At 34.5% G+C, this 13,062-nt stretch overlaps 3 protein-coding genes across 8 annotated transcripts; all 3 read left to right on the top strand.

Annotated features, from left to right (window-relative positions):
* The first annotated feature begins 1,037 nt into the window (after positions 1-1,037).
* On the top strand, positions 1,038-5,400 carry LOC123222475. Of its 4 annotated transcripts, none has more exons than XR_006503637.1 (7): positions 1,039-1,660; positions 2,448-2,644; positions 3,797-4,076; positions 4,207-4,292; positions 4,397-4,488; positions 4,580-4,887; positions 5,059-5,400. XR_006503637.1 is itself a non-coding variant. In XM_044645267.1 (6 exons), the coding sequence occupies exons 1-6, from the start codon at positions 1,349-1,351 to the stop codon at positions 4,831-4,833; spliced, it is 1,218 nt and encodes a 405-aa protein (XP_044501202.1). In that variant the 5' UTR covers positions 1,038-1,348; the 3' UTR covers positions 4,834-5,400. The 4 variants fall into 4 exon arrangements, 2 of the variants coding, with proteins under 2 accessions (XP_044501202.1, XP_044501201.1); XR_006503636.1 differs by having other exon boundaries at positions 5,013-5,400; XM_044645267.1 differs by having other exon boundaries at positions 1,038-1,660; positions 3,800-4,076; positions 4,580-5,400.
* Positions 5,401-6,455: 1,055 nt separating this feature from the next.
* LOC123223672 (L10-interacting MYB domain-containing protein) lies at positions 6,456-9,405 on the top strand. Of its 2 annotated transcripts, none has more exons than XM_044646969.1 (5): positions 6,456-6,613; positions 7,086-7,425; positions 7,513-7,606; positions 7,687-8,189; positions 8,694-9,405. In XM_044646969.1, the coding sequence occupies exons 2-5, from the start codon at positions 7,090-7,092 to the stop codon at positions 9,282-9,284; spliced, it is 1,524 nt and encodes a 507-aa protein (XP_044502904.1). In that variant the 5' UTR covers positions 6,456-6,613; positions 7,086-7,089; the 3' UTR covers positions 9,285-9,405. The 2 variants fall into 2 exon arrangements, with proteins under 2 accessions (XP_044502904.1, XP_044502905.1); XM_044646970.1 differs by lacking the exon at positions 6,456-6,613 and having other exon boundaries at positions 7,086-7,199; positions 7,276-7,425.
* A 90-nt stretch (positions 9,406-9,495) lies between these two features.
* LOC123223673 (syntaxin-42-like) lies at positions 9,496-13,003 on the top strand. 2 transcript variants are annotated; one of them, XM_044646973.1, is made up of 8 exons: positions 9,496-9,979; positions 10,569-10,842; positions 11,014-11,103; positions 11,341-11,418; positions 11,711-11,788; positions 11,859-11,924; positions 12,007-12,087; positions 12,346-13,003. In XM_044646973.1, the coding sequence occupies exons 1-8, from the start codon at positions 9,792-9,794 to the stop codon at positions 12,451-12,453; spliced, it is 963 nt and encodes a 320-aa protein (XP_044502908.1). In that variant the 5' UTR covers positions 9,496-9,791; the 3' UTR covers positions 12,454-13,003. The 2 variants fall into 2 exon arrangements, with proteins under 2 accessions (XP_044502908.1, XP_044502907.1); XM_044646972.1 differs by having other exon boundaries at positions 10,566-10,842.
* Positions 13,004-13,062: the final 59 nt, after the last annotated feature.

Below are 13,062 nucleotides of genomic sequence, written 5' to 3'. Positions count from 1 at the left end.
TAATATAAGTTTCAATCTTTATATTTGTAAATTTAATATATATTTTCGATAAGAAATAAGAGTAAAGTTGTTATTTTATTATTAATATTAAAAAGATATAAAATTCATTATATTTTCTTTTTAAAATTTTTAAAAACTAACAATTTCAACTTTACCTAAAGTTTTCAAACTTTGAAAAATAACATTCCCCCTCCCCCAAACCCAAGGTTCCATATTTTTCAAACTCAATTGCCCCCAAAATTTTAAAAAACAGCAATTTCACTCTTACTCTTAAACTTCACTTTTTAACATTCTTTCGACATCCTCTTCGGTGCTCTCTTTTACCTGAACAAACGATAAACATTGGTGTAATGAAAAGATTTATGTCTCTTTGTCTCACCACCTTTTCTCGTTGGCTAAAGCAAAGAAGGAAGCCAAAGAGGATGTCGAAAAAGATGTTAGAAACCGAAGTTCAAGAGTAAAGATGAAACTGCTGTTTTTGAAAATTTTGAAGGATAACTAAGTTTGAAAAAGATGAAAACCCTAAGTTTGAGAGAGAAAATGTTATTTTTTAAAGTTTAAAAATTTTAAACAAAAATAAAATTATTAATTTTTAAAATTTAAGAAAAAAAATAGAATAAATTTTATACCTTTTAAATATTAATAATAAAATAATAATTTTATTTTTATCTCTAACAAAATAATTTAATGATAGTTGGGTCATTAATAAATGTTTAATTTTTTTTTACTATCATGAATATATTTTTTATATTGAATTAAAACTTTGATGAAAAATAGCGCTTCACCAATCATTTAAATAAAACCTTGTGGTATTTGCTGAAAATGGCTTTTGCTATAAGTTAATATTAATCTTCTTCTGCCAAGGACACAAACGTTGAAAACGCTAACGCTGGAAAACCTATTTTGAAATTCACTGTAGTAATTTGAGAAGGTCAAAGGGTCTAAGTAAGGCCACATGCGTCTATTCAAGTCATAAGGCCAATATGGCCATTTTACTATTAGTGTCGACAATGGTACTCTGAACATTTTTTTTTTTTTTTGCTAAGTCAAACCCCAGAAAACTAAAAGCCAATTTCATCATCGGCATCACCTCTTCTCTCATTCATATGCTCTTTTCCCTTCTTCCCCAAGACCAAATCTAAAATTCCAAATCACAAATAAAAATCCCACGGAACGAACTAATTCCTCAATTTTGATTAACTCTTAAAACCCTTCCAAAACCCCTGAATACCAACTGTATCCCCAATTTTCTTATTCCTAATTTTCATTTTTTCATTTCCACAAAACAAATTCTCATTCCTTTTAACTGTCTTTTCTTGATCCTTAGAATTTCTACTAAATTACCAATATGTCCAACTCAGGCGGCTTTGCTGTGACTCGTACTCACTCCGGGGACCGATTCTACAACCCACCTGCGATGAGACGGCAACAGCAGTTGCCCTTGCAGCAGCAGCAGTTACAGAGGCCGTTGCGAAAGGAGACTCGAGTCGACTCGGCCGAGGCAGAGACTCGGACTGACTCCCACAAGTCCACATTGTCCAGGCCTATCTCGGCCTGCTCACCGTCGGCAGCTTATTCACCAAGAAATGCCGACATGACTAATTTGGATCGGCTCATGGAATCCGTCACTCCTTATGTTCCGGTTCAGTACTTGTCCGAGGTGGGTGCAAAACTTCCCTTGTTTTTTTTTTTTTTTAGAAACAATAAAATATAAGAAAGTTGGAATCTTTTTAATTTGATTTTAATCTCATTCTTTTATCATACATATTCTAAAGCATTTCATTTTGAGTATTATTGTTCATGTGGTTGTTGCTTTGAAAATAAAGTATGAACTCAATTAAATGCTGCTTGGATGGGTTTAGTGGGGTTTTTTGGTTTTATCAGTTAAGGAATAAATTTACAATAAAAATTGTCAGTTTCTTTTGTCAGTCATTTACTTTCTCTTTAACTAAACAGATGATAGTGGTTATTTCAAACCAGCGAACTGTTATTAGCACAATCAATAATGTGTTATCATATGATTGAATAGTTGAAAATTAAAAATAAAATAATATCTAATTACATAATGATATATTATTGTTTGTATACAAAATTGTACACATAGTTTTATCCTTCCTATTAATGTTTGGATCATGAATATCATTGATTTTGATGGATTGTAAATTATCTTTATGCTTTTGTTTCACTTCTTACCTAATGAAGAACTCCCCTCATCTATTTATCAAAGTGAAATATATGGAATGGGGTAAAACGTTAATCAATGGGTAAAACGGTTAAATTGAACTTAATGTTCAACTTGGTTGCTTTGTTTTTTCTTTTTTGTTCTTCAAGTCTGTGTAATGGAGAATTTAGGATTCAATTATTTAGAATTTCCATAAGTTGTTTATGTATTGAGCGTTCCAGTAAAACTATTATAAGTTATTGATAGTTGGCTTTTGGGTCCACAGAGGATGATGAGGGGATCGAGAACTCGTGGAGGTAATATTAATCCAGTCTTTAGTCTTGGGGATCTGTGGGAATCATTCAATGAATGGAGTGTGTATGGAGTAGAAGTGCCACTATTGTTGAATGGAAGTGACTCTGTTAAACAATATTATGTTCCATTCTTATCAGGCATTCAACTGTATGCAGACCCACGGCCGAGGTGAGCATATTGTGTTATATCTTCCTATTTTAGTTGCCTTCTTTTAAAATTTGTATCTTTATATAGTCCTTGCGGCACTCTTGCAATGAGTCATTTGTTTAATAGATCTTTTTGCAACTGCTGCTCTTTGAATGCTTCCCGTAAGTTGTGTCTACTTTTATTTGATTTGTTGAGACATTATTTCAAGACCCCCAAACTGTTTGTGTGCTACGCATTCTTCTTTACCTCAATGGTAATTTGACTTTAGATGATCTATGTTCACTATTACATTTGGAATCTTCATTCATGTATTAATCCATTTTTTTCCTTTATTCAGCAAAGAAAGTCAGAAACATGAGTTCATTCGCACTTCTTGATTGATACATACTATGGAAGGAGTTATTTGATAATGTTTTTCCCTGTTTAAAAAGTAGAGCAGCATTTCTACCTGAGGTTTTGTTGAATTTGGTTGCTGAAACTCTTTCTTGTAATGATGAAAAGCAAACTCCAGTAGTTGGTTTGAATTTTGTACTTTGCTTCGTTTGCTATTGTTAGTTAATATTATACTATATTTTTGCTACCTAATTTGGTCTCATTACTATTTAAGTTAGCATGCTCTTGTCAGCTATAAACCTAGAACATGGTTAATTTGCATGGATAACTTTGGAGGAGTGAGTGATCTCTGTAAATGATACTTTCTTTAAGTTTTCTGGGGAGGAAATTGTTCATACTGAAACTTGTTGATATTTTCTATGAAACGCTTCTATGTAGGGCTCAAAACTATTGTTAAATTACCATTTAAAAGGTTGGTAAAATGAGATTATCACAAAGAGCTCATTGTGGTGCTCATTGGCCTTAGTAGACTAGGAGTTGAGTTTAAGCACCCACCTAGTTGGTCAAACTTTTGCCATGTGAAGAAACTGAATATTCTAATCAATTCCCTTGTTTTTCTTCTTTTTCAAAGTGGGGACTTATTTACTGCTCGTTTTTCTTCTGATCTTTTAATTGACCTTCATTAAATATTGAGTCTATATGGGGACATTTTGTGTTTTAGTTTTGGCCTTGAGGACTTGTTCTTCATTTCCTGTACTTTTATTTTCCATGGATAATATGTGCATAAAGATGTTGCTGACTAATGCCTTTTTTTCCCCTAAATATCCTAAAATTCCATAGAAGGCCTGGTGAAGATAGTGATGCTGAGTCTTCTAGGGAGACAAGTAGCGGTGGAAGTAGTGTCTGTGAAGCAGAAAGGCACGCAAAAGGGGTTGTTGATGGAGGACCGCATAATCTCTTGAACTTGAATTATCAGAGATTAAATAGACTTACACTGAGAGATAAAACTGCCACGAGTTCATCTATTGATGAAACCTCGGTTTGCAACTCACCTGGTTCACTTGTATTTGAATATTTGGAGCAAGAACAACCACGCCATCGACAACCTTTATATGATAAGGCAAGTCTATGTACATGAAGACTTATTTTCTTTCTTTTCATGAATATTACTTGTTCTGACTCCATATTTTACTTTATATGAGAAGATAAAGTACATTTTGACTTTGCTCGATCCCTAACTGTATTCCCAGGTTTCAAGTCTTGCATCTCAGAATCCAGAGATTAGGATGTACCGGAGCTGTGACCTATCACCTACAAGTTGGATTTCTGTGGCATGGTAAGATATCAAATGATGTTGAACTGCTTATTTCTCTCTTGCTTAACTTATTTTTTATTTTTATTGTCCTATGCATCTATGATAAGTTGAAACTTGGGGTTCAGGTATCCAATTTACAGAATACCTATGGGCCCAACCTTACAAAATTTGGATGCATCTTTTTTAACCTTTCATTCTTTATCAACACAAGCTAGAAGTACGTGTTACTCTCTCTTTCTTCATAATTGTTAAATATGAATGTGCCTTTTTAAAGTCTTGATTTTACTTTTATTATGTGGATGATACAGTGAAAAATCAGCCACAGTTTAATGATTTTGGTAGCAGGAAGGTCTATGGTGCAGAGGCTTCTCTGAAGATTCCGCTACCTGTTTTTGGTCTTGCTTCCTATAAATTGAGAGGTTCAATTTTGACTCCCAATGGATCCAATGAATGGAAGCAAGCAAACTCTCTGTTGCAAGATGCTGATAACTGGCTTAGGCGTTTGCATGTTAATCTTCCTGATTTCCAGTTCTTTGCTTCACATAATTCACGGTGGAGATGATAGGGTCATAAATTTCCCACGAAAATGCAATACCATATAGCTGTGAAGTTGAAGGTGAGAGTTTTTTGGAATGATACACGTTCAAATATGAGATGCCACTTACTTAGAAACCCTCCGAACAGCTTCATTTTCAGCCTTTTCATCCTTAAAGTTGTTTATGTGTTTTTTCCTAAAAGCAGCAGTGTCCACAAGTGAAAAATGCATGTGTTTTTGGGTCCCGTCAAGTGTGGAAAAATTCTGTAAAACTGCCAGTGCATGAAGGGATGTTAGGCACAAGTTGAGCTGTTTTCTCAAGTTCAGGCAGAGGCCGGGGTAGAGGAACTGTGGTCACCATATGAGAGCACACATAATCTCTCACACATCAGAATTGAATTTTATGATGCAAATATATTGCTGAATCACTGGCCGTTTCATGTTGTCTTTGTCTCTGTGATTCTTTCCTGTTCTTATGTGATGATGACGAAAATTTCAAGCATCTGTAATTGTATTTGCACGTATGAACCTATATATGCAGCTACCGTTGTTTAAGTAGGCAATACACACAATCTGATTCTGATGATTAGAGTAGCTAAGTTTTGTATCGGTGATCATCCTATAGTTTCTGCTTCTGTTTGAAACATCGACTGTGATGATGCCAAGCCTCCTAATTCGACTTCAGGGATAATTTTGAACTGAGCTGGACTGAGACTAGAGAACCTTAGCCTAGTACAGTGTTATTTTTGTCAGACGATGTGCTCAAGTAGTGCAAGGATAAGCTTTAGTCGATGGTTTTCAAAGGGATTTCAAATTGGATTTGAAGATAAAGCAAGTTGTTTTTAATTCATCGACTTAAATTGAACAAACCAACAAAATTTAGGGCGTAGAATTTGGCATTGATTTTTAAATATTGGATACGGTACGTACAAGTCTTTGGAATGCCAATAGGAAAGGGGAAAAAGGCTGTTAACCGTAGATTACTTATTATTACTATATCCTAAGATAAGTAAAACATTAATGCCCTATTAAGACTTTTAATAATATTAAAATATCAAATTATCGGTATTAAAATAGAATAATAATATATGCACTTGCCTATTTTGGTCCCCTTGGTACCGAGTTTTTTGTTGATAAAAACATCTTCAACGTAACATACGTTAATTTAAAATTGACGGTAAGGGTATATTTGACTTTTTAACCAATATTTATTTCATTATTTTGTGGTTTTGATTGGAGTAATCTCCATTAATGGGATTAAAAAGTTATTACAGAGATTAGCTTAAATATTCATGGAAATAAATTAATTTGAGTGAATTGATATATATAAATAAAAGTGATGTTATATATTTAAATAATAATATATTATCATATAATTAAATAATTTAAAATTATAAATAAATTAATGTTTAATTATATAATAATATATTATTATTTATATATAATTTTAATTTTATTTATGTAAATAATTATTGTATTTAATGATGCTAATAAAACTTTATCTCCGGAATTTGGCGGACGCGAGAGGTTTACGATTACAAGAGACCTCGCAGTGATGCAGAAATTTTTTTTTCTTGGAAAAGACGGTTTTAGACATTACTGTCATGACGGACAACTATATCCATATCAGGAAAACTTTTGTCAAACGGGTAACTCTAATCAGGGGTTAAAGTTTTGTCACGCCCAGGGATAAGGTTGTGTTTTATTCCACAGACGAAGCAGTTACAACCCTATTCTGGAAAACCTTATTCCCGAATTCGCAGAAGCCCAGTCCTGCTCGCTCTAGACCTTCCCAACCAATTCCAAGGTAAGTGTTAACTTTAATAATTAATTTTCCAGGTTCTCTCTTTATACTATCTATCAATAATCAATATCGACTTTTTTTTTTCATCTCTTTCTGAGGAATCGAGAAATTTGTTTGAGCAATTAATATACCTGTCAGAGAATTCGTTTTATGGCGTTATTAACGAACTTTTGACTTAAATATTATATGAAAATCAAGTGAATTGAATATGTTGGCACTGCATGAGGGTATATGATAAGCTGGGAACCTGTGACAATTGCAATACGAGATTATTCCTTCGTTTTTGCTCCGTAAAAGCATCAATTTGAAGTTTGAAGGACATCACTTTGTTTTACTGTAACAGTTTTCTATCACGTTTGTTTGTGGATTGGTGAATATAATGGAAAAGACGTGTTGGTTAATGAGTGATTCTTTTTGGTTTTTTTTCTTTTTTGAATGTTGGAAACTTGTATTAATAGCATTTTTGAAATTGTAGAGGGATGGGCATCCGTGCCCAAAATGGAGGTGATCGAATGAGGACAGTTTGGACTCCTGAAATGGATCGATATTTCATTGACCTTATGTTGGAGCAGCTCAGCAAAGGAAACAGGTTTGATGATCCTTTGTTTAGTAAACGAGCATGGAAACAAATGACATCATTGTTCAGTGCTAAATTCAAATTTCAGTACCATAAAGATGTTCTGAAAAATCGCTACAAAACTCTTAGAAGTCTTTACAAGGCTATAAAGAGTCTCCTTGAACAGAAGGGTTTTAGCTGGGATGAAATGAGACAAATGGTGACAGCCGATAATAATGTTTGGGAGGAGTATATTAAGGTATAATGCTAAGTGTTTGAATTCCTTGAAGAATTACTGTCTTAGATTTTTCATTTTCTTAAGAGTTGTAACAAGTTACAATTGCAGGTGCACCCAGATGCACGCTCATACAGAATAAAGACTGTCCCTTATTATAATGATCTGTGTTTGATATACGGAAATAAAACCATCGAACAGAAAGGTAGCAATCTAGCCTTTATTCCATTCTGGCAGATATATATGTATAGTTGTTTAACCGGAAGGTTTTAATGGGATAAGCAGGTGATAACATGCCAGATTCATCATCACATTTGACTGAGAAGGAAACAAATATGCTTACTCAACCAAGTAGTGCCACTGAAGATGTGAATGCTATTGGTGAAATTATTCTAAATGAAGATAACAAGATCTCTATGCCAAAAGGAGTTGTGGATGATGCACCCGAGGTCATGCCAAATGTAACGGGAACCATAGTGGGATGTCGTTCTAGGACTTATTGGCAACCCCCAATGGATCGTTACTTCATTGATTGTATGCTAGAGCAAGTGCAAAAAGGGAACCGGATTGATGGTGTTTTTCGCAAGGAAGCATGGATTGAGATGATTGCATCATTCAATGCTAAGTTTGGTTTCAGCTATGATGTGGAAATTCTTAAAAATCGCTATAAAACGCTGAGAAGGCAGTATAATGTGATAAAGAATCTTCTGGACTTGAATGGGTTTGTCTGGGATGATGCTCGTCAGATGGTCACTGCTGATGATTATGTGTGGCAAGACTATGTCAAGGTATGTATTTATACATAAATAATGTGTTTGAAAATTATGTGATATCAAATCCATTTTTTCTTGCATTCTGTTGAATCTGGAAACCTATAATCATTTTGATGATGCTTATTTAACTAAAGATGGGTCTGGTAGAATTGACATTTTCTGTATATGCAGCAACATTTTCAATAAGTTTTTATGGTTTCTCTTTGAAATGTATCAATTTTAATAGATCTACATATGTGATTCTATGTTTTGTTGTTGAAGACTTACCTGAGGCATAATTCTCTTCTTTTAATAAACATGGAGTTTGACTTTGTTCTTGTTGCTTTGAAAAAGTGCACCCAGTATTTATTTGTTTATTCTTAAAGTGAATTTTGAAGCCATGCTTTGTATGAATTTGAACCCACAGCCACAGGTGCAGCATTGGCTAATGAAAGGATTTTAGTACCATCTGTGGCACTGACTTGTGGTATCATTTCACTGCTTAGTATCTGAGAAAGATTTTTATGTCGTTACATGCAGACACATACAGATGCACGACAATTCATGACCAGACCTGTGCCATACTTTAAAGATCTCTGTGTGATATGTGGAGACGTAAGTGTTGATGAAAGTGATTGCTTCTCCATTCAAGATTTAGAGATGCAAAATGTTCATGAGGTGAAGTTTCATGGAGTACCAAATAACTCCCAATCTCCGGTGGCATCAATTTCCTGTGAAGATGAAGTTGGTGATTTTCTAGAGTCAGCCCATGCAGGGTCAAAATCTGTTGTATGTAGTAGCAAGAACAAACGCCAATTCGAGAACTTGTCAGACTCTGCATATCTTAAAAAATTACGATGCAAAGAAGAGTGCATGTATAATGCTCCACATGAGATGGCAGCTGCAGTTTCTTGTTTATCGGCAGATAGGAAGAATGGTGATGAAAATTCAAACATCGTACCCATAGAGACTGTTATTGCAGCAGTCCAAGCATTACCAGACATGGATGAAGACTTTGTGTTAGATGCCTGTGATTTCCTAGAGGATGAAGTGAAAGCCAAAACGTTTATGGCTCTGGATGTTAAATTACGAAAAAAATGGTTGCTAAGGAAGCTTCGTCCTCAGTTATAGATTTTATCTAGTTTTTATTATTTGTGTAGATTTACACTATACTGGACAGGCTTAGAAAGAATTTGACTCCCGACTTTGTTTACTTTTTGCAATGAAAGAATTCCCTGACTAATTAATCAAATATTTAACGTTTTATATATGCAATTTTAATCTTCACATGTTCTAAAATTAAAACGCGGTCGCTTCATTTTCTCTTAAGAAAATAAAAGCCATACTTTTTCGGCCTTAGTTTCTAGAAAGTCAGAACTATTGAAAGCCGATAACAAATTAGGCCCACTTGAACATAAGCCCAATTCGGAAAAAAGGGCATAAGCTGGCGTCTGGTTCTTGCTGCTTGTCAACCATTCCAAAGATGCATTCAATTTCAATTTCTTCCAAAACCTTTAATATTTTAATTTCAACTATAAAATACAACTTCTTCACTCTTCAATTTTACAGTAAGTTCAGATTCAAATTACGATCCAAGATTTTTTTTAACTTTGAATTTCGTTTTCCTTTCCGTTTTCCATGGCAACGAGAAACCGGACGGCGCTGTACAAAAAGAAAAGAGATGCATCAATGAGCGTGCGTGCTCCACTCTCTTCATCGGAGTCCGGTTCGACCGGCCCCGTTATTGAAATGGTGAGCGGTTCGTTTCTTCGCTCCAATCACTCTTCTTATACTCCTCTTAGCACTGAAGATCCTGGCCCTTCTAGGTATGTTTTTTTAGCTGTTGCTTTAGTTTCGTTTGTTTGCATGTTTTGACTACGAAGGAAAGAAAGAGAAATTTCAAGGAAGTTTTGAGTTGTATCTAATTGGTAATTATCTTATGTTTGTCTTGTTTTATTTTGGAATTTATATTTTTCATTTCTGAATACTTGACACAAGTATTTAAAATTTTTTCTTCTGCAATTTAGGTCGACCTTCGACAGCAGTGTGGTTCCTTTTGAAGTTTTGTTTTGTTTAAGTACTTGTATAAGACCTAATCAACTTCAGATTGTTTGACAATCACTTTTAGATTAGAAAATAAACTTCAAACAGAACCTTAGTAATATTTTTGAAAATTAAGCGAAAATTTTATAGAGTCAGTGGGGTCTAGAGTGATTGGATAGAACCTTCCTTATCAGAGGCTGTGGAGCTGTGGATGATCACATTCCATGACACAAGTGAAGTGAATATGCAGTTAGCTATTCAGGCATTAGATTGTGATATGACATGTTGTGTTTGAGGCCATATGTTTTGTTATCTGCATGTTAAAATCTGTGAGATCCTTGTATGTGAAAAATTGTATTCTTGGTGTAGTAGAGAAGCATTTACAGTAGGTCTACCACCAGCATGGGTGGATGACTTTGAAGAAATATCAGTGAATATTCAACGTGCTCGGATAAAGATGGCAGAATTAGTCAAGGTTCATGCGAAGGCTTTAATGCCATCCTTTGGAGATGGCAAAGAAGATCAACGTACAATAGAGGTTCTTACGCATGAGATTACCGGTTTGTTAAGGAGGTCAGAGCAGAGATTACAGAAAATTTCTCTGATTGGCTCTTCAGAGGACTCAAATATCAGAAAAAATGTACAGGTACGTTCTGATAATTTCTATATTCACTCTTTGGAGTAAAGTTATGTATTGGTCTAGATCATATTGTTCTTAGGATTTATTATCTTTAAATTCTTATCATGTATAAACATACATGTTTGTATAATGTTCAACATTCTTCTACTTTCTTTTTTATTTTATTTTTTTGGGCAGCGCTCTCTTGCTACAGATCTTCAGACACTTTCAATGGACCTCCGGAGAAAACAATCAACATATTTGAAACGCTTGCAGCAGCAAAATGAGGTCTGAATAATTGATCTGGCTGCTGGAAACCTTAAGCTTACATCCCCTTCCTGATCTTCCTCTGATAATTATTCTAAGCCTTTTCATTTTTTCCCATGGTTATACATATATTTGACTAGTACATGTAAAACTATTAATCACTTAATATTCTGCAGCTATATGCTCTAAGTTAAATATTGTCATTATGATAATAGTTTATATAATTATTTCTCTATAAAAATTTGTTTTGTTTTCTAGGGACATGATGGTGTTGACTTGGAGAGGAACTTTAATGTGAACAAAGTGAGATTTGAAGACGATGGATCTAGTGATGTGGTATGCTGCTTTCCTTTTTAATGTTAACTTTGATAGGATCTTTTTGAATGCATGAAATCAGATTTTTATTATCTATCCAGATGTGAGTTATGAGTGATCACGCTCTAGGAATAAACCTCAAACGATTTTGAGACTTTGCTCTGCACCTATGGCTTAAATGAAACAGTTTTTCTTATGTAAATTTAGATTGGAACCAAAATATATGCTAGACACATGGACATCATTTATGGATTTGACATTGGTTATGATATGCTTCCGAGCCATTAAATAATATATTGCTTGATCAACCCAGGGTTTTGATGAGCATCAGATGATGAAGTTAAAAAGGAGTGAGCAATTCAGTGAGGAAAGAGAGAGAGAGATCAAACAGGTATCTGCAGGCATCGAATTTAAGACCAACTTGCTAGTTCCTGTTTAATTGATACGATATCTCTCTGTAGGTTGTGGAATCTGTAAATGAGCTTGCTCAAATTATGAAAGACCTATCTGTTCTTGTAATAGACCAGGTTTGTATCACAACATTGTATTATGTCATTCAGGAAGATTCTAGCAAAGCAAGGCTAATAATGAGTTTAAGTCTTATACCAGGGTACAATTGTTGATAGGATAGATCACAACATTCAGAATGTTGCTACCTCAGTTGAGGAGGGCTATAAACAGCTGCAGAAGGTTTGCCCTCCCAATCCCTCTCTTCTTAGGCAGACACTCGCACAAATACATGCATGTACTCCCTGATAGACTTAGTCAGATACTCATTTCATGCACACTCCCAATCTTTCACTCATTTTACAATAGGTTTTGGCAAATGGTTGTATCGTAAAATGTTGTATGTTCTTTGAGAAAGTGTTGACTTCTGTATAATAGGCTGCTAGGTTAACACTATGTTTATGGGGAACACTTCCCTTGATTGGTGTCTTGCTATTGCAGGCAGAGAAAACCCAAAAGAAGGGAGGAATGGTCATGTGTGCGACAGTGCTTGTTATTATGTGCTTCATCATGCTAGTGCTCTTGATCCTCAAAGAGTTACTCTTGTAAATCATGATCATGATCGTATTACTGTTAATGATTTTAGTCTGTTTACAGTGACATGTTTTGTTGGGAAAATGCAATGATCTCCTAATCTACTGAGAGAAATTTTGAGTATAGCCTGAGATATTTATGATCCACATTGATTCTAAGGTTGGAGCATATATTCCTTATTTCACCATTACCCATGGCTAAGAATGTTTGAATTAGGAGCGAGTTCATCATTTATAGGCCTCCCATCCCCTCTTGTGAAGATATATCTGTTCATAATACAATTCGTTGCTGCAAATATCATTTTAGTGAAAATTAAAAGTAAGGATGCAATTCAGTTTCGGTATGGAAGATGTGTATGAGCTCCAGCTTTCTTGATGCAATGACTGATGTTGTAAAGCCGCGAAGATGCTATTGTGTGGGCAACGTTTTCTTCTTCATGAGGGATTTCTTAATGTTTGAATCCAGTAATTTATAAATATGCTGTTGTTCGGTTGAATGGAGACATCATTGATCTGTACATTTAATTTCTTATTGAGAATTAATTTCATACTGAGTAGTTTATGTGTATAATTTTGTGTACAAATAACGATATATGATCATATGAATGGATGGTTAAAAATTAAA

This window comes from Mangifera indica, chromosome 8, assembly GCF_011075055.1.
Source record: "Mangifera indica cultivar Alphonso chromosome 8, CATAS_Mindica_2.1, whole genome shotgun sequence".
Classification (NCBI taxonomy): Eukaryota; Viridiplantae; Streptophyta; class Magnoliopsida; order Sapindales; family Anacardiaceae; genus Mangifera; species Mangifera indica.
The sequence above is the reverse complement of the archived record's forward strand: the minus strand, read 5'-3'. Positions and strand labels throughout refer to the sequence as shown.

What these genes read in the sequence shown, in the direction of transcription:
- LOC123223672 (XM_044646969.1), top strand. Translation starts at nt 7,090, where the DNA reads ATGGGCATCCGTGCCCAAAATGGAGGTGATCGAATGAGGACAGTTTGG. An exon ending in TTTGGGAGGAGTATATTAAG is followed by an intron (nt 7,426 to 7,512) that starts GTATAATGCTAA and finishes TTACAATTGCAG; the next exon opens with GTGCACCCAGATGCACGCTC. An exon ending in TGTGGCAAGACTATGTCAAG is followed by an intron (nt 8,190 to 8,693) that starts GTATGTATTTAT and finishes CGTTACATGCAG; the next exon opens with ACACATACAGATGCACGACA.
- LOC123223673 (XM_044646972.1), top strand. Translation starts at nt 9,792, where the DNA reads ATGGCAACGAGAAACCGGACGGCGCTGTACAAAAAGAAAAGAGATGCA. An exon ending in GAAGATCCTGGCCCTTCTAG is followed by an intron (nt 9,980 to 10,565) that starts GTATGTTTTTTT and finishes TTCTTGGTGTAG; the next exon opens with TAGAGAAGCATTTACAGTAG. An exon ending in GCTTGCAGCAGCAAAATGAG is followed by an intron (nt 11,104 to 11,340) that starts GTCTGAATAATT and finishes TTTGTTTTCTAG; the next exon opens with GGACATGATGGTGTTGACTT.
- LOC123222475 (XM_044645266.1), top strand. Translation starts at nt 1,349, where the DNA reads ATGTCCAACTCAGGCGGCTTTGCTGTGACTCGTACTCACTCCGGGGAC. An exon ending in TATGCAGACCCACGGCCGAG is followed by an intron (nt 2,645 to 3,796) that starts GTGAGCATATTG and finishes AAAATTCCATAG; the next exon opens with AAGGCCTGGTGAAGATAGTG. An exon ending in TTTATCAACACAAGCTAGAA is followed by an intron (nt 4,489 to 4,579) that starts GTACGTGTTACT and finishes TGGATGATACAG; the next exon opens with TGAAAAATCAGCCACAGTTT.